Raw genomic sequence first — 25,313 nt, forward strand, 5'->3', positions numbered from 1 at the left:
TTTATACATGGCCATGTGGCATATACAGTTCTGAGTTATTCTTAATCTGTTAATGCTACAGAACTGTTTGAAACAAATACTACCTGTAATCCAACAGTATTTCCATTCCATGTCACTTTGCAAATTGTAGCCTCAGATCTCTCATAACAGATATAACAGTCCCAGAATTTTTATCTACTTTATAGAAAAAATGTTGTACAAGACATATACCGTGATGTCAGAGATGTTTGATATTGGAAATGGTAATTGTGATGGTTAGCATTAATTGTTGACTTGATAAAATCTAGAAGCATCTAGGAGCTGGGTCTCTGAGCTTGCGTATGGAGGATTGTCTTGACTGTGTTAATTGATGTGGGACAACCTGTTACTAATTATAGCAGGGATTCCTGAAGTGTATAAAAGTGGTAAGGCCAGCTGAGCTCAGGCATACATGCCTGCATTCCTCCCTGTTCTGAAGATGGTGTGATGTCACCAGGTTCCTTTAGCTCCTGCTGACGTGACATGCCTACGCTGATGGACCTGGAACTAGGAACTGAAATGAACCCTTTCCTGAGTTGCTTTTGACTAGGTGTTTAATCATAATAACAGGAAGAATACTAAGATAAATTTATATAAAATTTATAAAATTGCTACTTTATATTCTTGATTTTTCTTATATACATACTCAGCATTTACATTGGTTAGATACTTTTAAGGAGAAAACTGAACCCAGTGTGGTCTGAGGCCCATATGTATAGGTTTTTTTATGATAAATTCTTAACTTATGCATGAGGTTGGTGTAAAGCTATACCTCAGACTTAATTACAGTCTCAAAACTACTGCATATTTAACCTGTTTGACAATGTCTGTAAGTGTGAAAGCAAAATTACCCCTTTGAGTATAGAGTTTCTATAGAATAATGATATCTTTTACACTCTTGTACATATTATTTCATAATTTAATAGATATCTTCAATACTTAGTAATATAACACTACTTGATTGTGAATGTGTCCCTGTAATTCTGCTCTGATTAGTAGAACAACCCATTCCAGTGCCCTGTGAACTTTACAGTCTCTTCATTCTTTGATTTCTATAGCACTGTAATAGTGACAACTGAAGACACCTTGTCTATTCTTAGATCTAATAGTCATACATTTAAGAAGATGGTTTGTTAATATGCCTTTTCTTCAGTCTAAACTCTGGATTTTTCACTCTATACAAATGCTGCATCCAATGGTTAGGAAAATCAGAGCTGTGTTGTTTCTTGGATGTAGATGAGTACATAAGTCCTCTGTGCTTCACCCACTGAAGTGCTGGACAGGGGATTACATAGGTAGGTAAATTGGATTAATACTGAGAGTAGGTAGGTAGTGAAAATACCGTTTGCTACTTTCTTTTTCCCCTGAGCATTCTATTCCATTAGCAGCTTTCACAAGGTCATTCTTTGTCTCGGTTCCCTTCAGTAGCACACGTAGAGACAAATGGACATTATGTGTATTTAATCTGCTTCGGCCCGCCGTCACATTACCCCATAGTTCTGATTCTCAACTTAATTGGTAGAACTTTTTTAAGGTTTTTTTCTTTCAGTATCTTGGAAAGGACCTAGAAATTAGGATATGCAAATGTTTAATTTTCTTTCATATTAATGATAACTTTTATATCAGAAATTATTTTTATAAGAATGTTTATATAAGCCAGGCAGAGTAATGAATGCTATTAGCCAGCCTACATAGGCTGAGTCAGGAAGATCACTGGAGCCATGTTCAAGACCAACCTAGACAGCAAATAGTATCCTCATCTCTAGGGATGTGACAGAGTGTTAGATATGTGTTTCAAGTGATCTTCCCAAATCTCTCTGAGGTGAGAACTATTATTTATTCCTTCACAAGTTGGCTCCTCTGGTTTTAAGAGAAAAAGGTACTGTGGCCAAGTGTGGGTTTGCCTGAGGTGCTTCACAAAGGCCATGGGGGATATGAAGCACAGGGATGGTGTGGTAGTGAGCTGGGTGGAGAGATTTCCGGAGTTCTGGGCCAGTGAATCTCCACAGATCTCCAGTGCATGGCTGGCCAGGCCACTGGGGCAGAGAGATAGAGGCACAAACTCTGGAGCATGATGGTTCTACTTTTTTTTTATTATTTCACACAACATTCTAATACTTAGTACTTCTTGAATTATTTAAAAGATACTGGAAGTGATCTGGAAAACATTCTTTATATTAAGGTCATACTCCATTGGCTAAATCTTTATCCCATAACGCCTAACTTCTTTTCCTGCCCAAATGAATTATTGAGGTGTTGTAAACTTATTTTAGTCATATACTTCTCTTCATATATCTCTGTACAGTGAAGACTATATATTGATAATCCTTTGGTTTCCATCCAGCTGTAAATACTACATTGGACCCAAGTGAAATGTCAGAGTATATCACAGCGAGTAAATCAGTGTTTAAAAGAGCTCAAAAAGTACCTTGAATTTAAGGGTTAAATGACTATCTCATCACAGAAACAAGCTCTCAAGCTTTCTTACTCTCAAGCTTTCTAACTCTTAGACAGTGAGGTCCTCATATGTGAGGGCATCAAAAGAAGTGATCTCAGGGCCCTTGATATATATCTATCTCAGAAGGTATGTACAAAATAGTAGCACTCTTGCAGAAAATCCAGTCAGATGTGAAGAACCTCTGTCAGGCAGCCTGATGTAACCTATAAAGTTCCCAGTCAGAACTGTGCAAGGAATGTGTACCCTTCATTTGTGTCCTTATTGGTGAAAATATGTGGGTGTTTGAGAAGCCAAAGTATGGAAAACTCTGTAACTCATGGGATGAAGTTTATGCTGAATAAAAGGCACCTAAGCTACTTATAATTCCACCATATTTAAAATTGGCTATAATAATGTGTTACTGGGTACATACGTGTCTTTCTTCTCTCTCAACAGAGTTAATTATGTAACTAACATAATCAAGAACTACCTCTAAAATTCTTTGGCTATTTGGGGCTGACCTTGTAGCTCAGGAGTAGAAGCACTTGTCCAATATGTACAAGCACCTGAGTTCAGTCCCCAAAATAAGATAACAGTAATAAATACTAATACTTCTAAATAAGTTTAAAATGATTTTAAATCAGGCTTAATTCCAATAATTATATATGACAACATCTAACTACAAAGAAATTTGTAATTTAAAACAAGACTCAGAAATAAAACTAAGCAAGATACAGTCTAGGTAATAAGTGACCAAGACCTGAGTGACATTTTAAATGATTCACTTTCATTATTCAGCCATATGTCAAGTTGTTTGGTGTTATCCAGACTGATGGATTCATTTAACAAATAGGAACTTTAACTATCGCACATGAACACATTATTCTGCACTGTTAGTGGACTCTTGATGTTTCTCTTGGCAGATGGAGATGGACACATGGATCACTTGCTGCCAGGCTGTGAAGATAAGGAATGTCAGAAAAGTGCCATATATTTAATGAGATCTGGAACAGGACAGGTTGGTCTGCTCTGGAGATGCTATGAATGATGCATATGCTTGAAAATCTTAAAAGTCAAAAAATATGTTTAAGGGCGCAGAACAGAGTGAAATTTAAAATTACATTATAGTAATTTGATATATAACAATATAGTAAAATACATTTGCATATTTTCTTCTATTGGGGTAGAAAATGCAGCTGTGTTGATTTTTGGCGAAGAGAACCATTCTAGATACCATAGTTAAATGGAATGTAGCATTGTAGACGCCAGCACTAAGGAAAGCACACTGTATGGAATAAAATGTATGGGGAAGATATTCCGTTCTCAAAGCTAAGTCTGCCTTGTTTATGTGCAGACCCATGTTAGTTCTCATGCCGACTTTTGCCTGGTGCTAAATAATTTAGAATTGTTGAGAGTCATGGAGGAGGATTAATATGGAAATATAGAGGTCATGATACTTTGAGTTCATCAGCTTTATTTTCTTTTGGAAGGGGGAGTTAATAAATGATAGGATATCATGCTGACCTTTATAGCCCTTAAGAGCCTTATAAGTAGAAAACAACACATTTATAGTCACTTAATAAAATAAATGTTTAAGCATTTAGCATTTTAAAAATAATTGAATTATGTTTTATTATCTTTGTATAGTTGTATATTTATGAATTATTTAAAACATAGGTCAAGAAACTTCCATCATTGGTTCATAGGTATAAAATTTTATCTGATTCAACCTGCTAAGAGGCAGACCACAATGGGAATACTTAAAAGTTTTATATATATATATATATATATATATATATATATATATATATATATATATATATATAGTTTCCCCTCTCTAGGAAAACCAATGTATTGTTCTTTGATGAATGTTACAGATGCCACATTAAGTGAAAAATCTTTTGTTGTTAAAATATAATATAGTTATAAGATAACATAATATAGTTATCTTAATGGAAACACTTGATCTACCACGGATTTACCCCTCATTCCTAGACTGCTTCAGAATTTGGGGAATCTTTTTTTTTCCCCAATTTTGGCTTATTTTAGGATTTTGTCATGTGTTTGTTTTAGTATTGTTGGTTTTTGGGGGGTTTTTTTGTTGGTTTTTTGTTTTGTTTTGTTTTGGGGGTTTTGTTTTGTTTTTTCTTTTGTTTTTCTTTTTTTGTTTTTTGTTTTCTTTTTTTGTTTTTGAAACAGGGTTTCTCTGTATAGCCTTGACTGTCCTGGAACTCACTATGTAGACCAGGGTGGCCTTGAACTAGAGGTAGATTCACCTACCTCTGCCACCAGAGCATGAGGATTTAAAGGCATATAATACTGCAGTGGACCTTGCTTCAGAATATTGCGCCAACTTAGCATTTTGTGAAATTTCCAGTGTTTTTGCAGTGTGACAATAGCAGTTTGTTTTCTTTTATTTTTTCAAAATTAAGTGAAATTATTTAAATGTTTATTTAAAGTTTTTTGTTTGTTTGTCGCTCCTCCCCACAACAGTTTCTCTGTGTAGCCTTAGCTATCATGGTACCTGCTCTGTAGAGCAGGCTACCCTCAAAGGCAGACAGACATCTGCGTGCCCCTGTCTCTCAAGTATTGGGATTAAAGGCATGCACTGCCGTGGCCCAGTTTAAATGTTTTTTAAAGTTCACAAAATATAAAGTAATACTTTTTCCTTAAGTAAATTTATTCGATGTTTTATCATTAAGGGTTCCCCCCACCCCCACAATGGCAAATTAAACTTTCTTAGGAAAACTTAGAAAATTTTAGAGATACTCTTTTTTTTCTAGACCTTTTATAAAGAAATCATTTTTAATATACTTTAGTTTACAGCAATCAAGATTAACTCTTTGCTTGTAAGGGGAAAAAATGCACTTGTAACCATGTTTGGCTACTTGCCAATTGAAGTATACTGCTTCCACTTAAGGCATGTCCAGGATCAGAGCTAACATAATGATTCTTAAGGGAGTGTGACACAGCTGTAGTGTTAATGCTATGCTATGATCAATACTCTTCAGAGTCTAGTTTTATATTAATTTGTCAAAGCGTGAAAAGACCTGTGCAATTAGAAGAGGACGGAAGAAGCTCACTTTACAGTCAAGCTAGTCTTTTCCATTCTCTTTGTTGTAATCATTATAGACTAGGGGGATTTACTAAAACTTTTGCTTCCAGCTATTTTGGTGTCATAGTTGATTCCCTTTGTGTGATGCCTGTCAGGTGAGGACAGAGCTTGTTCATTCCTAAGGTTGAATGTGTGCTGTGAGAGCCCAGTGGCTGTGTGTCCTGTGAAGGCCCAGTGGCTGTGTGTCCTGTGAGGGCCCTGTGGCTGTGTGTGCTGTGAGGGCCCTGTGACTGTGTGTGCTGTGAGGGCCCTGTGACTGTGTGTGCTGTGAGGGCCCTGTGACTGTGTGTGCTGTGAGGGCCCTGTGACTGTGTGTGCTGTGAGGGCCCTGTGACTGTGTGTGCTGTGAGGGCCCTGTGGCTGTGTGTGCTGTGAGGGCCCTGTGACTGTGTGTGCTGTGAGGGCCCTGTGACTGTGTGTGCTGTGAGGGCCCTGTGACTGTGTGTGCTGTGAGGGCCCTGTGACTATGTGTGCTGTGAGGGCCCTGTGGCTGTGTGTCCTGTGAGGGCCCTGTGACTGTGTGTGCTGTGAGGGCCCAGTGGCTGTGTGTGCTGTGAGGGCCCTGTGGCTGTGTGTGCTGTGAGGGCCCTGTGACTGTGTGTCCTGTGAGGGCCCTGTGACTGTGTGTCCTGTGAGGGCCCTGTGACTGTGTGTCCTGTGAGGGCCCTGTGACTGTGTGTGCTGTGAGGGCCCTGTGACTGTGTGTGCTGTGAGAGCCCAGTGGCTGTGTGTGCTGTGAGGGCCCTGTGACTGTGTGTGCTGTGAGAGCCCAGTGGCTGTGTGTGCTGTGAGGGCCCTGTGACTGTGTGTCCTGTGAGGGCCCTGTGACTGTGTGTGCTGTGAGGGTCCTATGACTGTGTGTGCTGCTCAAGCAAAGATGCTGATGACAGAGTCTATGGCAGACCGTCCGTCCTTCCAGTGTTTCACACAAACATCACAGTAAATGATAGTACCTGCCATTTTGTTACAATGAAATAAAACGATGACTATCTTCAGCACTTTTAATGGATCGTTCCTTTTACAAATGGTGACTATTTTTCTAAAGTGATTATGAATAATCTTTTTTTTCCTTATCCGTAGTGGGTTCCTGTGCTTCAGGATTTTAGCAGTAAGGGTACACTCTGGGGCTTTGTGCCATTTGTGCATGAAGAGCAGCCAACCACTGTACCAATTCCACTCACTCTTCACATTGGAGACTACAACATGGACGGCTACCCAGATGCTCTGGCCATACTGAAGAATACATCTGGGAGGTAGGGAGTAAACTGCGTGGCACATGCTTGCAAAATGTCTCTTCACAGCTACTGGGATTGACAGAACTCAGCCTGGTACAGGCTCCCCCAGGAGGAGTTCGTGAGGTCAGCTTATAGTTTCTTGTGTGATCCGTGACCTCATCCCATGGCTTAGAAAACATTCTTTTTTTTATAGATTCATTTCTGTAGGAAAAAAAAATTAACGTTCACCGTAAAATGAAATTATTTTTCATTCATCAAAAGTTGATCTTTAAAAGGTCATTTTTTTTCTAAAGATGAATGACAGAAGTTTTTGAGACTAAAGCTTGGTGGTTAAGATCTGATCCTAGACTTTCAGCACTCTCTGTGTGACCTGGGACAGATCCACTAAACTCACAAAGTAAGAAAAAGAGAAATAAATAGACCTCTGCATGAATGAGGCACAGCAACGAATGAGCCGTGCAGAGATGCTCTGCACAGATTGATGCTGTTCTAAGTACCTAGTTCCTTATGATTACTTGTTTTCTAAAAGAATCAGAATTCCCAGCATGATTATTGGTATGATTTATGTTTATATGAGGTATGTAAGTTCCCAGCATGATTACTGATATGATTTATGTATGTATGAGGTATGTAAGTAGATTTATAACATAGCCAGTGACTTTGACACTGTGGCAACTTTTAAAAAGAAATGTGAAGATAAACTGGAGTTTGTAATTATCTCAGTGTCACCAGACTCCACAAATGTGACTACCCCTACGTTTCTCTTGTTTTGTTCATCTTATACCCAGTTGTATTCTTTAAGAGGTCATCTTTCCTGTTCTACTTACACACAATATGTTCTGAACATTATTTCATTGTCTATGTAAAGTAAGTACTTCTAAAATACTTTTAAAAAATTAAGAGTAATCTGAACTTAAATTCACCTAAGAACTTTAATTTTATGTGTTTGGCTAAAAACGGACAAGTGCACCATGAGTAATCACTCTTTTTCACAGTGCTGTCAGAGTAGCCTGGACCGTTTAACAAGGCCTATCCTTTAAAAAGGGAAGAACAAAAAATATAAAGTACTATAAAAATAAAGAAACATAAAATTGCTTTATTATGGGCATAAGCTGTATTTGTAAAAATAATATTCCTTAAATTTATTTAAGCCTGATTTCTCATCCTTAGAAGAGTATGTAAATAATTTTTATTTTTCCTTTAAAAGTTCTTTGTCAATGTTTTTTAAACTTTCAAATATTCAACCTGTATTCTTTAACTTTTTGTTTGTATGATGGTATCTACAGCTCATCAGCAAACTTACATTGAGTTTACAGCAAGAAATCCTGATTTCCAAGGCAGTCCTGGGAATTGATTTTGTTTTGTTCAGTCTTGTTTTTATGTCTAGTCCAGGCATTGTGGTGCACACTATAAACCCAAAAGGCTGAGTAGGTAGACCTTGAGCTTAAGGTTAATAGAGCTATATAGGGAAATTCTGTCTCTAAAAAAAATAAATAAATAAAATAAAAGGTTGGATTGTTTTATAAATACAACTATTAGGAGTTTAGATTCTCATCTGTTCCTTTAGCACAGATGAGACCTGACAGGTAAATGTTATTGTATATCAGTGCCAGTTGGATGACGAGAAGCATCCTAATTCTGCACTAAAAATTACAGAATAAGGAAAAACATGGCATGCATTTGAATCATATCCTACATGTACTTACCTTTGTTTAAAAGTTGTTTATATCGTCCCTGGTTTCAAGATTAGCAGTGTTGTGAGCATCAGTGCTATGTGGCATGTCTGCATTTCCAAGGATGGCCACAGAGTGCAGATTTTCTTTTTCCTGTCAATTGGATCAGGAACAACAAAAATAGATGCGTTTTGAGAAAAGATATTTTGAGACCTTGGTTCAGTTTGTTTTGTGCTTTGTTTGTTTGTTTTTGTCTTAAGAACAAGGTTGGCCAGCCTATGTACATGAGATTTTTGTCTCCAAAAACAAACAACAACCAAAAAACCCCCTTTATTCTGACAATTTCTTATCACTGTAATAGGATTTTATAAGTTTTATTGTCTAATTAATTGCGGTTAAGTGATAAAACATTGTACAAAGCTTCCTAGACCTCATTAAGCTTTTATAGGAAAACAAAACCTAGAAGTAGAAAAGAAAGCAAAATCTAAGATTCAGCTATGAGAACATCTACAGCCTATTAAATTCCAGTAAACAAGCGGACAGATGAGTGAGCCAGCCAGCCAGGTGGCTATGAGCAAAGGCACTGCCACCAAGGCTGGTGACCACTGGGAGTCCTGGGAAAGGAAAGAAGGCAGCAGAGCAACTAGAGACTGAGACTTTGTTAGGGATGCGATTACTGGCAACTTCTGGTAATTAGCCATCTAGTTGTAATCTGCATTTCCATCTGCCTCCTCAGCCTTATTAATTAATTTAGCTTTAGTTTGATAACCCTATCTCAGCAAGAAAAGCTTACCTTAGATTCCAGATGTTTTATTTTGAAGGGCAAGGAGGGTTATACCATAGGGTTCTACAGCTCTAGGAAATGTTTTTCATTTTCACCATGAAAACTGTCAGCCTTTTTTTTCCCCATCATTTAAGATAAGATCACATTTCTGATTTTAAATTTAGTAATACAAATAACTCATTATACTTTCTGTTTGAAGTAATATTTTTTGTTTTGCATTGATATGAGAAATGTACAAGCTTCCTAACCTGCAACAAAAGATTGCACAAGAAAATTTGCATTTCATAAATATTCTTCCTGGGAATGTTTGCTGGTTGTTTGGCAAAATTAATCATGGTTAACTATATCACATACCATTTTAGTGTTCCTACTAAATGTATTTTGTCTAACTTTTCTTAAAGTTAATTCACCATCGAATCTTAATGCACATTTTCTATTAGAAAATCTCATGCTGAACCTTAACTCTGGTGAGATCACCTGTGTCTTCTCTCTGAGATCCAGAACTAGTGCTTCACCCAAGTGTTGTCAAGGTTACTGTGTTGGGTCCAATTATATCTCATAAAAATATCTTTTTTCAGAAAGGCCCTTGTTCATTTTTCTTTAAGCTGGCATTAGAAAAGGCTTCTTAATCTTTCCTGTCTTTTCCCTGACCCTCCCCTTTGATGTTGTTTGCATTTTTCTTTTTTCACTGTTGTCTTAGGGTTCCATTGCTGGGAAGAGGCACCATGACCAAGGCAACTCTTATAAAGAAAAATGTTTCATTGAGGCTGACTTATAGTTTCAGAGGTCCAGTCCATTGTCATCATGGCAGGAAACGTAGCATGCAGGCAGTCATGATGCTGGAGGAGCTGAGAGTTGTACATCTTGATCCAAAAGCAGCCAGGAGACATGTAGGCAGTCATGAGAAGACTGTTCCACAGCAGGCAGAACCTGAGCATAGGAGACCTCCAAGCCTACCCCCACAGTGACACACTTCCTCCAACAAGGCCACTCCCCAAGGGCCAAGCATATTCAAACACAGGAGTCATTAGGGACGAAACCTATTCAAACCACCACAACTGTGTCCTAGAAAAGTACCTTTCCACAATGGAGTAACAATTTTTATTACAAAAGTGAGTAAGACAAAACTGGGATTTATTCTCTTGTGTACAGTGAATAGAGTTTCTGATTCTTACCCCCCACACACACACATACACACTTTACAGACCAACCACTTCTCAGCCCTTTTTTCTTTCTTCTTCTTCCCCCTCCCCTGTTTTTACCTGTTCTTTTTTTGATCTGTGCTGAAAATCAAACCTACACAATTCCTAAAGTATTAAATATCATCCCCAGTTCATAGCAACACCTCTTAAAGTGCCATTTTCAAACCTGAACTTCATAAAATAGAGGCAGCAGCTGGTGTGTTTTTGTTTGTCTCCGTGGGCCTGTGATGGTTGGTTTTAAGTGTCACAACCTAGAATCATCTGAGAAAGGGTCTCTCAGCTGAATAACTATTTAGGTCAGATTGGCCCGTGAGCAAATCTGTGAGGGATTGATTAGGAAGACCCAGCCAACTGGGCTGCACTGTGTGTAGGTGGGGGGGCCCTTGCATGTGTAAGGAAGGATAGTTCCCTGGAAGCAAACAGTGAGCGCGGATCTGTTTCTCTGCTCTTGACTGTGATGTCATGTTAATAGTGGTTTGAGTTCCTGCTTACCTTCCCCTTAATGATGTACCTGGAATTTTAAACTAAACCCTTTGCTTGCCTAAGGTGACTTTTGTTATGGAATTTTATCACAGCAATACAAATCTAGATAGAATAGGGCCAAACAATTTTTAACAGATTTTTTTCATACAATATATTGATTACACGTTCCCTCCCCCCAAGTCCTCCCAGAACCTCCCCACTTCCCCATCCGCATATTTTTTTTTCTCTTTCTCATTAGGATACAAATATGTATCTAAAATAACAAGAAGAAGAAGATAAATAAAAAGCAAACCAAAATAGGACAAAACAAACAAACCAGGCAGTAGGGGGCAGGGAATCAAAGAAAAAACACAAGAAACACACACACACACACAACATAAAAACAAAATTGGAAACCATAAATGTAAGCAAAAGATACATAAGGCTAAAAGGATCTCTGTGGCATTTTAAGGTAACAGAAAGAACATAGATGTTGAAAGCCAATCTCATTATTTGTGTAAAATTTTAATATCTCACAGCCATAGTAACCTCTTAAGCACAACAGAAATAATATTCTGTACCTTATAATATTGTAATAATCAAACTAAATTAAGTATCCTTGTTCTGTACCTCACAAATAGTCCATAAACAGTCTAGTGAGTGATGGGCTACCCAGTACATAGTCTCAAAACCCATGGGAAAGTGCCTGCCTGCCAGCTCTCGTGCACTAACCTTGACTGGGAGCATGTCCTCTGTACCTAGTCAGTGAAGGACCTAGCCTTGCATCCTGCTGGGGCCCTGAAGAGCCACCCAAATCCAGAACTCCTGCAGAGTAGCTGGAGCCTATGTTGAGACTGAATCACAGTCAGAATGTTCCCTCTACCTACCCCTTTCCTTGTCTTCCTCAGAGACAGTGGTCCTGGGAGCCCAACCTAAAACTATCCAGGCTCCATAATCTTCACGGTCTCCTTCCTTGGAAGCCAGACATGCAGAAATGGTTCTCCCCGACCACCTTTCTGAATGCATGGGACTCACGCTCGTGCAGTATGCTGTGCTTCCTTTCCTCCACAAACCAACACTGTTAACAGACTCTGAAAAGAATCAGAAATAACTTGGGGATGGTGGCACAGTAGTTGGAAGACAAAGGGTCAGGCATTCAAGGTCACTCTCAGCTACCTAACATGTTTAAGACCCTGTCTCAAAATAAAAAAGAAACAAAGAAAAGAAATAACTTATCTTTGAATAAAACATGTGGTTGTACCACAGCAGAAGAACATTTACCAAGGCCCAGACAGATTGTCTCTGGCAGAAAATACATAAAGAAAATGGTAAGAAATAGATTGTATGACTCATCTGAAATTTGGCAAAATAGTTGCTGTTGTTTTTCTGACTCTTTTTAATGTGACAGCAATACTACTTGACCTTTTAGGTCACTTTTAACTTTGGGTCTCAATAAGCTCCTATCACATATAATGGCTTTGACAGTTTTCCATAGTTTTACTTCTCCAGGATAAATAATTCACCAATTTTTTTGAAGTGTATATATATTATTGAAGAAAATTATAGAATCTTGTGTGTCCATTTCAGGATTTAGGAACACATTAGTGAAATCACCTTTCCCAACAAGTAAGAAGTACTTCCCTGGGGGTTTTGTTGGTGAGATTTTATAATTACTATGTAGTTTCAGAAATGAAATTATCCTTCCATGAATTACATCAAGTACATGGTGTTTTTCAAAGATGTGTATCAAAAATAGCAAATTCAGTCCTTTCTTGAGTCTCCAGGGAGCTCAGAGTTTTCCTGAGGTTCTCTCTGGGGAAGGCAAGCATATTGACTTAGGACTTAACCAACAAGTAGTTGAAGAATGCACTCAAGTACTTACTAGAAGGTTGGCTAATTTATGACAGTATTATTATGATCAAGTGTGAGGAAAGTATTTTCTAAGGTTACTATGGAATAACATGCTATCTGCTTAGGTAAGCTATATATATTCATAACTAGAAAAATATATAGTATTCTCCATACCATAATTTTAATAATTTTCTTTTACTTTATTGATTTTTATAATATATAATTGTTTTAACACTTTTATTGATATAGATACACATACCACAATGCATATATGCATTGGAAATATGAAATGTATAATTCATATTTCACTGTAATGGTCTTTGTTACAAATTTTTATAAATTTGCATCTATCCCTAATTTATTTGTAAGACTTACCTATTACCCACAAAAGAAAATCCCATTCCTTAAGCCCTTATGTTTAAGCCCTTATGTTTTAAATAGCAGGAACCAGTCCCCCAACTGTATATATTTGCCTATTTGAAGTAAATGGAATCATAAAATATGTGACCTTTTATTGTAGTTCACTACATAGAATAACATCAAATTATGTATTTGTTCCCTAATTCCATAGTCACAAGTGACTAAGAATAGAGTATCTTTTTTAAAGGATGTATTTATTCTTTTACAATTCTGGAAGTCAGAGGTCTAGAATAACTTTCATTGGAATAAAGACAATAATGGTTTTTCAGGAGGTTACACGCCCCTCAAATCCCCTGAGGTTGCCATTTCCTGATTTGCAGCATTCTTTTTATGTTCAAAACATAACATCTTGGTAAGAGTCAGGGTTTGCAAAAACAAAAACTACAGGAAGAGTAAAGTAGGTGACACTGTAAGGACTAACACAATGCTGTCAACACTCTCTAAGATCTCGAGTCAGCAAGGCATAGATCCAAGAGAGCCAGGACAGTGTCATTGTTAGTTCTAGGTCAAAGCTACGTAGGCTCTAGAACCCTGAAGAATCAAGTATGAAGCCAAATTTGGAGCCAAAAAAAAAAAAAAAAAAAAAAAAGGCAGGAAGACATTCCACTTACACTAACTTTTTGTCCAGTTTGGCATTTTTTTAATTGATAAAACATATTTTCTTCAGTGTGCTATGCCAGACGTTAGCCTTATCCAGAAACACTCACCAAGATATACGTAGAGCACAGTCTCACTAAATGTCTGGGTACTCTGTGTCCCTGTCATACTGAGGCATAAAGCAATTGTTAACCTTTCTACCTCTGCTTACCCCTGGCTTCCTGTTCACCCTCTGTTCTCTGTCTCTCTGTCTTCCCTTTCTCCCTCACTCCCACTCTCTTCCCTATCAACCAACTTTACTTTGTAAAGATTCCCATGGTCATCTATTGGAGAATATTTTTTAGGTTAGAGCCGCCCTCTGGCTTCTCAAAGATCAGTACTTATCCTGTCTGTGAAATACACCTACTTTCTGAGTAGAGCGACATACACCTCAAATCTCAGCATTTCGGATCAATGGTGAGGTAAGAGAATTATGAGTTCAAGGGCAACCTGGGCTATAGAGTGAGACAATGTTTCAAAAACAGAGTTTTTTTCCTTAACATATCATTATAATTTCTGTAGCACAACCATGACAACTCTTATAATGAAGAACATTTCATTTGAGCTGGCTTACAGGCTCAAAGGGTTAGTCATGACAGGATGCATGGCAGCATCCAGACAGACAAGGTGCTGGAGAAGGAGCCAAGTGCTCTACATATGGATTAGCAGGCAGAAGGAAGAGAGACAACTGGTATTGGCTTGAACTTCTAAAACCTCAAAGCCCACAGTGACACACTTCCTCCAGCATTGCCACACCTCCTAATAGTGCCATTCCCTGTTAGCCTGCGGGGGCCATTTTCATTCAAACCACAACATCCCCAAATTATCAATTCATTTTATTAGCTGAAATCCTATCATCCAAATATCACCAGCTAAAAAAAGCCAAGTTTCATCTACAGGGCTCAGATTATAACAAAAGCTTCAACAGTTTTATCAGGAAATACATCATCCATCTGTGGACCTCCTACAGTGTAGTAAGACAAATTGGTGTTGTTTCAGAGCACTGAGCTTGTTTACTAGTTTTCTAGTGTCACAGGTCCACATGGAGGCTTAGGTCATGCAGCCTTGCTAGGATATGTATATCCTTGGAGGTGGTCTTTGGTGGATATTTTATCACTTACAGTTCTCCCTCTCCCCCTCCCCTCTTCCTCCCTGCTGAGAACATGAGTTTAATTTCCTATTCCTCCTGCCAGGCCTCCCTCCCGTGGTTTGATGTTAACCCTCTAAAACCATATGCCAGAACCAACATTTTTTTTCCTTAAGTTGCCTTTTGTCATGGTGATTTATCACAGCAACAGAATAGTAGCAAAAGGATACACTTGGATGCAGTATCAAATTCACTTTGAAAGAATCTTTATAGCTTATACTTTTGCAGAACTGGGTAATATTGTCTAACATCAGTTTATACATATAGAGTGGTTCTTAGTATCTCCTGTTTATTATTGAAAGGTTTGTGAGATATATAGTTTTAATCCTGTTTTTTACTTGTTACTAGCAATTCCTGTGTTCCCCTGTTTTGTGGATATGCTCAAAATAATAAGCTTTACATTAAATTTGTATAGTTTCATTTTTCTGTTTTAAGTTTATTAAATTATCTATCTGTGCGGTAGTACCTTCTACTTGCATTGGGTAGTGTCCTAGCCACTGTTCTATTGCTGTGAAGACACTCTTAGAAACTAAAACATTTATTTGGGGTTTGCTTACAGTTTCAGAGGTTTAGTCCATCATTGTCATGGTGGGGACCATGGCAACATACAGGCAGACATGGTGCTAGAGAAGTATCTGAGATCTGCACCTAGATCTGCTAGCAGCAGGAAGAGGAAGCCACTGGGCCTGACTTGGGCTCTTGAAATCTCAAATCTATGACACACTTCCTCCAACAAGGACATGCCTACCCCAACAAGACACACTTCATAATATTTCTAAGTATAGCCACTTCCTGATGACTCAGTATTCAAATATATGAGCCTATAGGAGCCATTTTTATTCAAACTACCACATTCCACTCACTCCCTAGCATCCATAGACTTGTGGTCATATCATAATGGGAAAAAATGTATTCAGTCCAACTTTAAAGATCTTCATAGTCTTTCAGTCCTAAGACTGCTTCAAAGTCTAAAGTCTCTTCTGGGACTCAAGGAAATCTCTTAAGAGTAACACCCTGTAAATTCAAACTTAAAAAGCAGGTCCCATACTTCAAACATACAATGACACAGAATATACATTGCCAAAGGGAAGAAAGGGATCATAGTAGGAATCACTAGATCAAAACAAGATCAAAAAATACACTAGGCAAATTCCAAACTCTGCATCTCCTGTATGATGTCAAAGCAGTTCCCAGATCTCCAATTCCTTTCAGCATTGTTGACTACAACATACTTCTCTCTCAAGCTAGTCCAGACCAAATCTACAGCTTTCCCCCATGACCGTGACATCACCAAGCTCTTGGAGTCTCCAGCACCATCTAGGTTTTACCTTCACAGCTTCACACAGTGACCTCTTTGGGTCTCCATGTATGGACACCCTTGGCACATGCACTGCCTCAACAGTTTGCCTTGGCTTTGAAGGAAGATTCCACAACCCCTTCCTTGTATCCTTGATGCTAAGTCCAGAACAATGTGGCCAGAGCTGCCAACTTTCTCTGTATGCTGCAGCTGGCACTTGGCCCCTTCTTACAAATACATTTTCAGCTTTCTTTCTAAGTTTCCATTGAAAACTCAGCTGGATCTAATGGATATTCCTTTATAAATGACTTGTCTTTTCTCTTGAAACTTTCAATATACTTTCTTTGTAATGTATGCTTACTGTTTTAACTATGATATGCTGTGGAGATTTTCTTTTCTGGTCTTGTCTGTTTGGTGCTCTCTGTGCTTCATATATATATATGGTTGTGTCTTTCCTTAGTTCTGTGACCTTGTTGAAGATCCGGTGTGTGCCTTTTGATAGGATCTCTCTTACCAACACCCCCTGTAATTCAAAGGTTTGTTCTCCTCATGATGTGCCACCTTTCCTGTATGCTTTTCTTTCCCTGGTTTATTTACCTAGTTCCTCTGCTTTTCTTCAAACCCTGACATTCTGTCTTCTTGATTCTGTTTATGTGCAAGGCTTCCGTTTGGGCTGTCCAGTTGGGCTGTGGGGTCTCAGTGCCATCCCTTGTCACGTGACTCCTCTTCTGGGCTCTTTATTGAATTCTGTTCCTAAGTCCTGACTTCATCATGGCCGTCAGCTCTATGTTTGTGGTTTCTTGGGCATCACTCAAGCACTTATTCTAAACTCTCTCTTTAATTTCATTGAGCTGTTTCTTTGTGTCTTCTTTAAACTTGAATTTTTTGATGAAATTCATGAATGTTCTTTTAAATTCTGTGTCATGGGACTCATCCAGATAATTCTCATCAGCAGATATTTCTATAGGATTGATGGATTTGGGGGAATAAATACTGTCTTTATCTTTCTTACTCTCTGTTATTTTTGTGATGAGATATAGGCATATGGGCTTCTTTGTTCCGTGTCTGGTTTAGACAGAGTAGGTTGAGGCAGAACAGAGGATATGTGTATCAGGTTGGGCCTAGGGTTTGGATGTGACTGGGTAAAATAAAGTCTTATAGATGCATGGAACTGGTATGGTGTACAGAATGTATGTCTTGATCCAAGTCTGGAGTGTGAGATGTAAATCTTACTAATTCTACAAGTTGGATTTGGCATTTTTATTTCTTTGTTGGACAGAGATGCAAAATTGTCTGACAAAATATTAGCAAGTTACATTTATCTGATTCTCCAACCTGTTTTCTTTATAATAGTTCAGACTTCAAGACTAACTACCCACCAATAGTGGCAGACTCTGCTTTTGTCACAATTCAGTTCTCTAAGACTGCTCTCACTTCAGACTACTATCATAAGTCCTAGCTGTAGGCTACCCCAATCTCTGTTCAAAAATTACAAATAGTAAACCAAGTAACAAGGTCCATTAAAGCAGAGCTGCCACTATAAAGCTATATAAGGACTAGCCTCATTAGATTTATTCTATTTATTTCATTGTGTGTGTGTGTGTGTGTGTGTGTGTATGCCAGTGGAGAACATAAGAGGTTGTCAGATCCCCTGGAGCTGGAGTTCACGTTTTAGTATATTTAAGAACTATTAGATATAATATAATTATAATGGCCTATAGTTCACAGACTAAACCTGGGGCCTTAAGCATGATAAACACACACACTGCTGTTATCTTTGGCCTCTGTGCTATTTATTAAATGTTTTTTTTTTTTTTTTGGTTGGTTGGTTTTTGTTGTTTTGTTTTGTTTTCAAGACAGGGTTTCTCTGTGTAGCCCTGGCTGTCCTGGAACTCACTTTGAAGACCAGGCTGGCCTTGAACTCAGAAATCCGCCTGCCTCTGCCTCCCAAATGCTGGGATTAAAGATGTGCACCACCACTGCCCAGCCTAAATGTTTTTTCTAATACAAATCATAGAAGTTTTATTCATAAAAAATTAATGAAAATCTCCCATAGTCTTATCACTCAGAGTTGATCAGTGTTTCCATTTGGTACATAAAAGAATTACAAATAAGCTGGTTCTTTGAGAAAATCAACAAGATAGATAAACCCTTAGCCAGACTGACCAAAGGGCAGAGAGAAAGTATCCAAATTAACAAACTTAGAAATGAAAAGGGAGATATAACAACGGAAACTGAGGAAATCCAAAAAATCATCAGATCCTACTACAAGAGCCTGTACTCAACACAACTGGAGAATCTGGAGGAAATGGACAATTTCCTTGACAGATACCAAATACCAAAATTAAATCAGGACCAACTAGACCATCTAAACAGTCCCATAATGCCTAAAGAAATAGAAGGAGTCATAGAAAGTCTTCCAACCAAAAAAAGCACAGGACCAGATGGCTTCAGTGCAGAATTCTACCAGACCTTCAAAGAAGAGTTAACACCAATACTCTTCAAACTATTCCACAAAATAGAAACAGAAGGAACACTACCCAATTCCTTCTACGAAGCCACAATTACGCTGATACCAAAGCCACAAAAAGATCCAACAAAGAAAGAGAACTTCAGACCAATTTCCCTTATGAACATAGATGCAAAAATACTCAATAAAATTCTTGCCAACCGAATCCAAGAACACATCAAAACGATCATCCACCATGATCAAGTAGGCTTTATCCCGGGAATGCAGGGTTGGTTCAACATACGAAAATCCATCATACAATCCACTACATAAACAAACTCAAAGAACAAAACCACATGGTCATTTCATTGGATGCTGAAAAAGCATTTGACAAAATTCAGCATCCCTTCATGCTTAAAGTCTTGGAGAGAACAGGAATTCAAGGCCCATACCTAAATATAGTAAAAGCAATATACAGCAAACCGGTAGCCAGCATCAAACTAAATGGAGAGAAACTTGAAGCAATCCCACTGAAATCAGGGACCAGACAAGGCTGCCCCCTTTCTCCTTATCTTTTCAATATTGTACTTGAGGTACTAGCTCGGACAATTCGACAACATAAGGAGGTCAAAGGGATACAAATTGGAAAGGAAGAAGTCAAACTATCATTATTTGCAGACGACATGATCGTCTACCTAAGTGACCCAAAGAACTCCACTTGAGAGCTCCTACAGCTGATAAACAACTTCAGCAAAGTGGCAGGTTATAAAATCAACTCCAGCAAATCAGTGGCCTTCCTATACTCAAAGGATAAGCAGGCTGAGAAAGAAATTAGGGAAATGACCCCCTTCACAATAGCCACAAACAGTATAAAGTATCTTGGGGTGACTCTTACCAAACATGTGAAAGATCTGTATGACAAGAACTTCAAGACTCTGAGGAAGGAAATGGAAGAAGACCTCAAAAAATGGGAAGACCTCAAAAAATGGGAAAACCTCCCATGCTCATGGATCGGTAGAATCAATATAGTTAAAATGGCCATTTTACCTAAAGCACTATACAGATTCAATGCAATACCCATCAAAATCCCAACTCAATTCTTCACAGAGTTAGAAAGAGCAATTATCAAATTCATCTGGAACAACAAAAAACCCAGGATAGCTAAAACTATTCTCAGCAACAAAAGAAAATCTGGGGGAATCAGTATCCCTGACCTCAAGCAATACTACAGAGCAATAGTGTTAAAAACTGCATGGTATTGGTACAGTGACAGGCAGGAGGATCAATGGAACAGGATTGAAGATCCAGAAATGAACCCACACACCTATGGCCACTTGATCCTCGACAAAGAGGCTGAAAACATCCAATGGAAAAAAGATAGCCTTTTTAACAAATGGTGCTGGTTCAACTGGAGGTCAGCATGCAGAAGAATGCGAATTGATCCATCCTTGTCTCCTTGTACTAAGCTCAAATCCAAATGGATCAAGGACCTCCACATAAAGCCAGGCACTCTGAAGCTAATAGAAAAGAAACTGGGGAAGACCCTTGAGGACATCGGTACAGGGAGAAAGTTTCTGAACAGAACACCAATAGCGTATGCTCTAAGAGCAAGAATTGACAAATGGGACCTCATAAGGTTACAGAGTTTCTGTAAGGCAAAGGACACCATCAAGAGGACAGATCGGCTACCAACAAATTGGGAAAAGATCTTCACCAATCCTACATCAGATAGAGGGCTAATATCCAATATATATAAAGAACTCAAGAAGTTAGACTCCAGAAAACCGAACAACCCTATTAAAAAATGGGGTACAGAGTTAAACAAAGAATTCTCACCTGAAGAACTTCGGATGGCAGAGAAGCATCTTAAAAAATGCTCAACTTCATTAGTCATTAGGGAAATGCAAATCAAAACAACCCTAAGATTTCATCTTACACCAGTCAGAATGGTTAAGATTAAAAATTCAGGAGACAGCAGGTGTTGGAGAGGATGTGGAGAAAGAGGAACACTCCTCCACTGCTGGTGGGGTTGCAAGTTGGTACAACCACTCTGGAAATCAGTCTGGTGGTTCCTTCGAAAACTGGGCACCTCACTTCCAGAAGATCTTGCTATACCACTCCTGGGCATATATCCAGAGGATTCCCCACCATGTAATAAGGATACATGCTCTACTATGTTCATAGCAGCCCTATTTATAATTGCCAGATGCTGGAAAGAACCCAGGTATCCCTCAACAGAAGAGTGGATGCAAAAAATGTGGTATGTCTACACAATGGAGTACTATTCAGCCATGAAACAATGAATTCATGAAATTCTTAGGCAAATGGATGGAGCTAGAGAACATCATACTAAGTGAGGTAACCCAGACTCAAAAGGTGAATCATGGTATGCACTCACTAATAAGTGGTTATTAACCTAGAAAACTTGAATACCCAAAACATAATCCCACACATCAAATGAGATACAAGAAGAAAGGAGGAGTGGCCCCTGGTTCTGGAAAGACTCAGTGAAACAGTATTCGGCAAAACCAGAACGGGGAAGTGGGAAGGGGTGGGAGGGAGGACAGGGGAAGACAAGGGGGCTTACGGGACTTTCGGGGAGTGGGGGGGCTAGAAAAGGGGAAATCATTTGAAATATAAATAAATTATATCGAATAAAAAAAATAAATAAATTGGCAAAAAAAAAAGAATTACAAACAAGAGTTTAGAATTAATCTAAAGTTCCAAAATTATTTTTTAAAATCTATTCAGGTCTCAAATTGAAATATACATGTGTTTGAGTAATCATCTATCTTTTGTGACATGCAATAGAGAACAATACATACAAAAGCAAAATTATCTGTCTTTTTGATGTTAATAATTACAAATTATATATTGATCTCTTACAATCTACCAAGCATTAAACATTAGTCAGATTTAGATGTGAAGTAACTGATACTTGCATGATTTTCACTGCACTGATTTGAAAACCATTCTTGCATAAGCTCTACCTTCTATTAAAATGCACTCTATTCTATATAACTGTACTCTACATGCCTACTCTTATGCACTTATGTACTATTGTTTTTTGGCCCATGATTAACATTGTAAAGTCAAAATGGAAGTGCATTATACTACAAAAATAGCAGGTGAAAAAGTTCTAAGAAGAGGACAAGCCAGCAGCATCACATTCTGAGAGGATGTGTTAGTAACCTGCATCTTTTCCAGACTCTGTGTCAACTAAAGCTATGAAAATAAATAAGAAAGAAGGAAGGAAGAAATCATATATGATCAAGAACTTTCAAAAATGTAATCTAAGCAGAAAACTTCACCCCATTTCCACACATGTGAAACCAAGTAGGTGATGGAGGTGAGGACAGCAGGTGTCATTTTCCACACAATGGACTTTGACATACAGCTATAAAGAGACATAAAAGTGGAAAGGTGTCTCTGGGCAGGAGATGGGAGAAGATGAGGGAGTAAGATGGATATTGTTTGAAAATGTCATAATAAAACCTAATACTTGGCATGCTAATTTCCAGTCTTTAAAAGAAAACAAAAAGACTGAAAGAGGAATCGTAGCCCTGCTTTAAAAAGTATTGCTTTTCCACAGAACATGAATTCAGCATCAGCCTTTTTACACCATAGTTGTAAAAAGTTGCATTTCAACAACTCTGCTAACATAAATTTGCTAGTATAGAGGTCGCGTTTCTATTGTGTTATTACTTACAGTTTGTTTTTGTCAATTGTTTCTGAGTGGTGGTGAAATATAACTATTTGTGGGTCACCCAGTGGGCCCAGATGAGGGAAACTCTTCAGTATCTCAGAGGAACTAATGCTGTTGCATTTGCTTTTCTTTCAACCCAGGTTTTAGTCAGTTATCTAAATGTTTTTTCCTATGCTTAATAAAGGGTTTAAAAGGTGATACTATACCTTCCTGATTTTCTTATTTTAATACATTTCCATTGGTATGCTAATCCCCATAAGAGATACATAATTAACTTAACTCAGCATGTTTTGAGGCTTTTTCCAAGGATATAATATTGAATCTTAAATTTGGGTAGGCTTTTATATTCTTTTATTAATTTTTAAAGATACCATATGAAGTAATGGATTTCCTTGTGGCATTTTTATACAAATCTTGTTCTTAATATTTTCTTAACTTACTTTTGCCAGCCTCATGTGTCCCCCTCTTAATTAATGGTCCACTTCCTTTCCCTAACAACCCTGTTAAGGCATGGTGGCAAGAAACTTGGCCCAAGCAGTATAGTTATAAGAAAGTACCTTGTTGGTTCCTAAGATAGACATTTTCAGATCTCTAATAAGTAAAACTGACCAGTACATTCTTCCATTTTATTGGTTGCTAGGTTTTTGTTCATGGATCTTTTATCATGGTTATTTTTAACCTTTTTTTGTTTTTTTTTTTACTTTATATCTTAGATTTCTTATAAACAAGCTATTTGAGTCTTAGTTTCTTTGAACCAATCTAACACTCTGTAAACTTTTTATATTTCATTGATTTGGATAAAGTCTACCATCTTTTTTCTTTATTTTTTTCTACTGTGATTTTAATTTAAATATTGTTTTCATAATTTAATTTTGTACTTTGTTTTCCTACTATAAATATTACTTTATTGTATGTCTTAGATATTTTTAGAACACCTTTAAATTTTGTCTTCAATACTACATTTCAATGATAGTTCTAGAACTTTCCAATAGTTTATATCTGGCCTCTTCCAGCCTTGTATGATTTCATCATACATTTTTCTTTTTTCTTTCTTTTTTTTTTAAGAGAAAAATGGTTTATTAGGTAACAAGGAATAAAAAGAAATTCTTTAATTCTTCTCTCTTGTGGTGGTTGGACTGCTGTGGCCAGATGGACAGCGCCACACAAGTATCCCTCCCTCAGACCAGATCTGCTGAGATGCAGATGCCATAGTCGCATGCGTCTTCTAGACAGAGGGGCTGGCTTCTGTGCCTTCTGGAGTTTCAGTGGCTGTTGTGCAGTGTCCTTCTTATCTTCAGGCTTCATGGCAGGAAAGAGAAGTACTTCCTAGATATTGTTGGAATCTGTGAGAAATATGATGAATCGATCCATACCCACGTCCCAGCCGGCTGTTGGTATGGTAGGTGATCTTGTAACTACCTGTCATGCTTTCACCATCACTGACGGCAACTTCTCTGTGATTTCTGTGAGGTTGTGATAGTCTGCATAGGCCATGTAGAACTTACAGATGGTGAACTCAGGACTGTGAGTCAAATCAATCCCTTCATTCCAGAACTGGCACCCAATTTCATAAACCTGGTCAATGCTACCAACCACCAGCATCTTATGTTTATGGTAGAGTTCTGGAGTAATCTCATATATAAGTTCATGTCCAGCTCATTGTGATAGGTGATGAAAGTCTTGGCCACAGCTCCCCCAGGAGTGATGTTCATCATGGGAGTTTTGATCTCTAGGAATCCCAGTTCATCCAAGAAACTTCTTATATCTGTGATGATCTTAGAGTGGACGATAAATTTCTGCCTCACAGAGTCATTCAGTATCAAGTCCAGGTATCTCAGGCGATACCATGTTTACTTGTCTTTGAGGCCAAAGTGGAGCTGAGGCAGCATGTGCAGGCAGGGGGACAGCGGTGACAGAGCTGAGGAATGATGCTCACCCTTCTTGGTTTTCCCGGGATGGCGCTCAACTCCATTATGTCTCCCCAGTGTAGTTTGTTATTGATATATCAGAACAAATTCCTCCTCTGATTTATAATTCCTGGAGTTGGCCATGACTTGTAACTTGACCCCCTCTCCTCAAAGGTCATAGGAGTCGAGCTTCCCCCCAGAGGATCTCTTGGCATGAATGCAACTTGCCACTTTTAGTGTGACGTCAGTCAGGTGGTCCCCAGGCTGCAGGTGACTGTATCTTGGATGAACTGAGTGAGTGAGATGTCCACGTAGAACTTGTGTAGATACAGGTCCTCCCCACTCACCGTCAGCTGCTGGACTGCTTGACTTCAGATCTTGTAGTATTGATTTGGGTCCAAAATCTCCTCCTCAGCACCTGCACCATTGTCAGCAGTGTGCTTGGTGGCAGAAGCAGTCTGGTTTACTCTGGTTTAGCTGTTTTTCACTGAACTCTTTCTGCTTGGCCTCTTTCTCTGCCAGTTTCTTCTCAGCTTTCAGACGCCTCCTCAGCTCATCCGTGCTTAGCTTAGGCTGGCCATCCACCTTGACTTCACTCTCCTGCAGTGTGGCCATCTTCTCCACTAGCCTGACCCCCTCATCATACATTTTTCATCTGCTGACATTATTGACACTATACTTGAGATTTTTTAATTAATCCTCCTTAAAGAGATATGATTTGCATAGGCATTTCATATTTGCTTACACACTTGACCTTGGGTGAGCCCAGCTCTTCACTGTCTTGTATAGATCTAGATATACCTGGTACTGTCTTTAGTCTGTCTGATGAACTCCCTTTAATATGTTTTAGATGTTCTTTAGTATTAATTAAGGTGCCATAAATACTGATGTGGCTATATAAATATTTATAGAACTCTTGGTGAAGGACACTAGACAAATCTTTTTTAAAAAATGGGAAGAGGTGCTTACAAAAT

At 38.3% G+C, this 25,313-nt stretch overlaps 1 protein-coding gene and 1 pseudogene across 1 annotated transcript in view; one reads left to right on the plus strand and one right to left on the minus strand.

Moving 5' to 3' along the window:
- Itfg1 (integrin alpha FG-GAP repeat containing 1) overlaps nucleotides 1-25,313 on the plus strand; it is a 112,719-nt gene that overhangs the window by 59,031 nt on the left and 28,375 nt on the right. Inside the window, exons 9-10 of the mRNA XM_052167176.1 lie at nucleotides 3,379-3,473; nucleotides 6,651-6,823. Coding sequence (XP_052023136.1) covers nucleotides 3,379-3,473; nucleotides 6,651-6,823 — 268 coding nt within the window. The remainder of the gene's footprint in view (nucleotides 1-3,378; nucleotides 3,474-6,650; nucleotides 6,824-25,313) is intronic.
- Nucleotides 23,727-24,954, minus strand: LOC127672073 (lysine--tRNA ligase-like; annotated as a pseudogene).

Source organism: Apodemus sylvaticus, chromosome 21 (assembly GCF_947179515.1).
Source record: "Apodemus sylvaticus chromosome 21, mApoSyl1.1, whole genome shotgun sequence".
Taxonomy (NCBI): Eukaryota; Metazoa; Chordata; class Mammalia; order Rodentia; family Muridae; genus Apodemus; species Apodemus sylvaticus.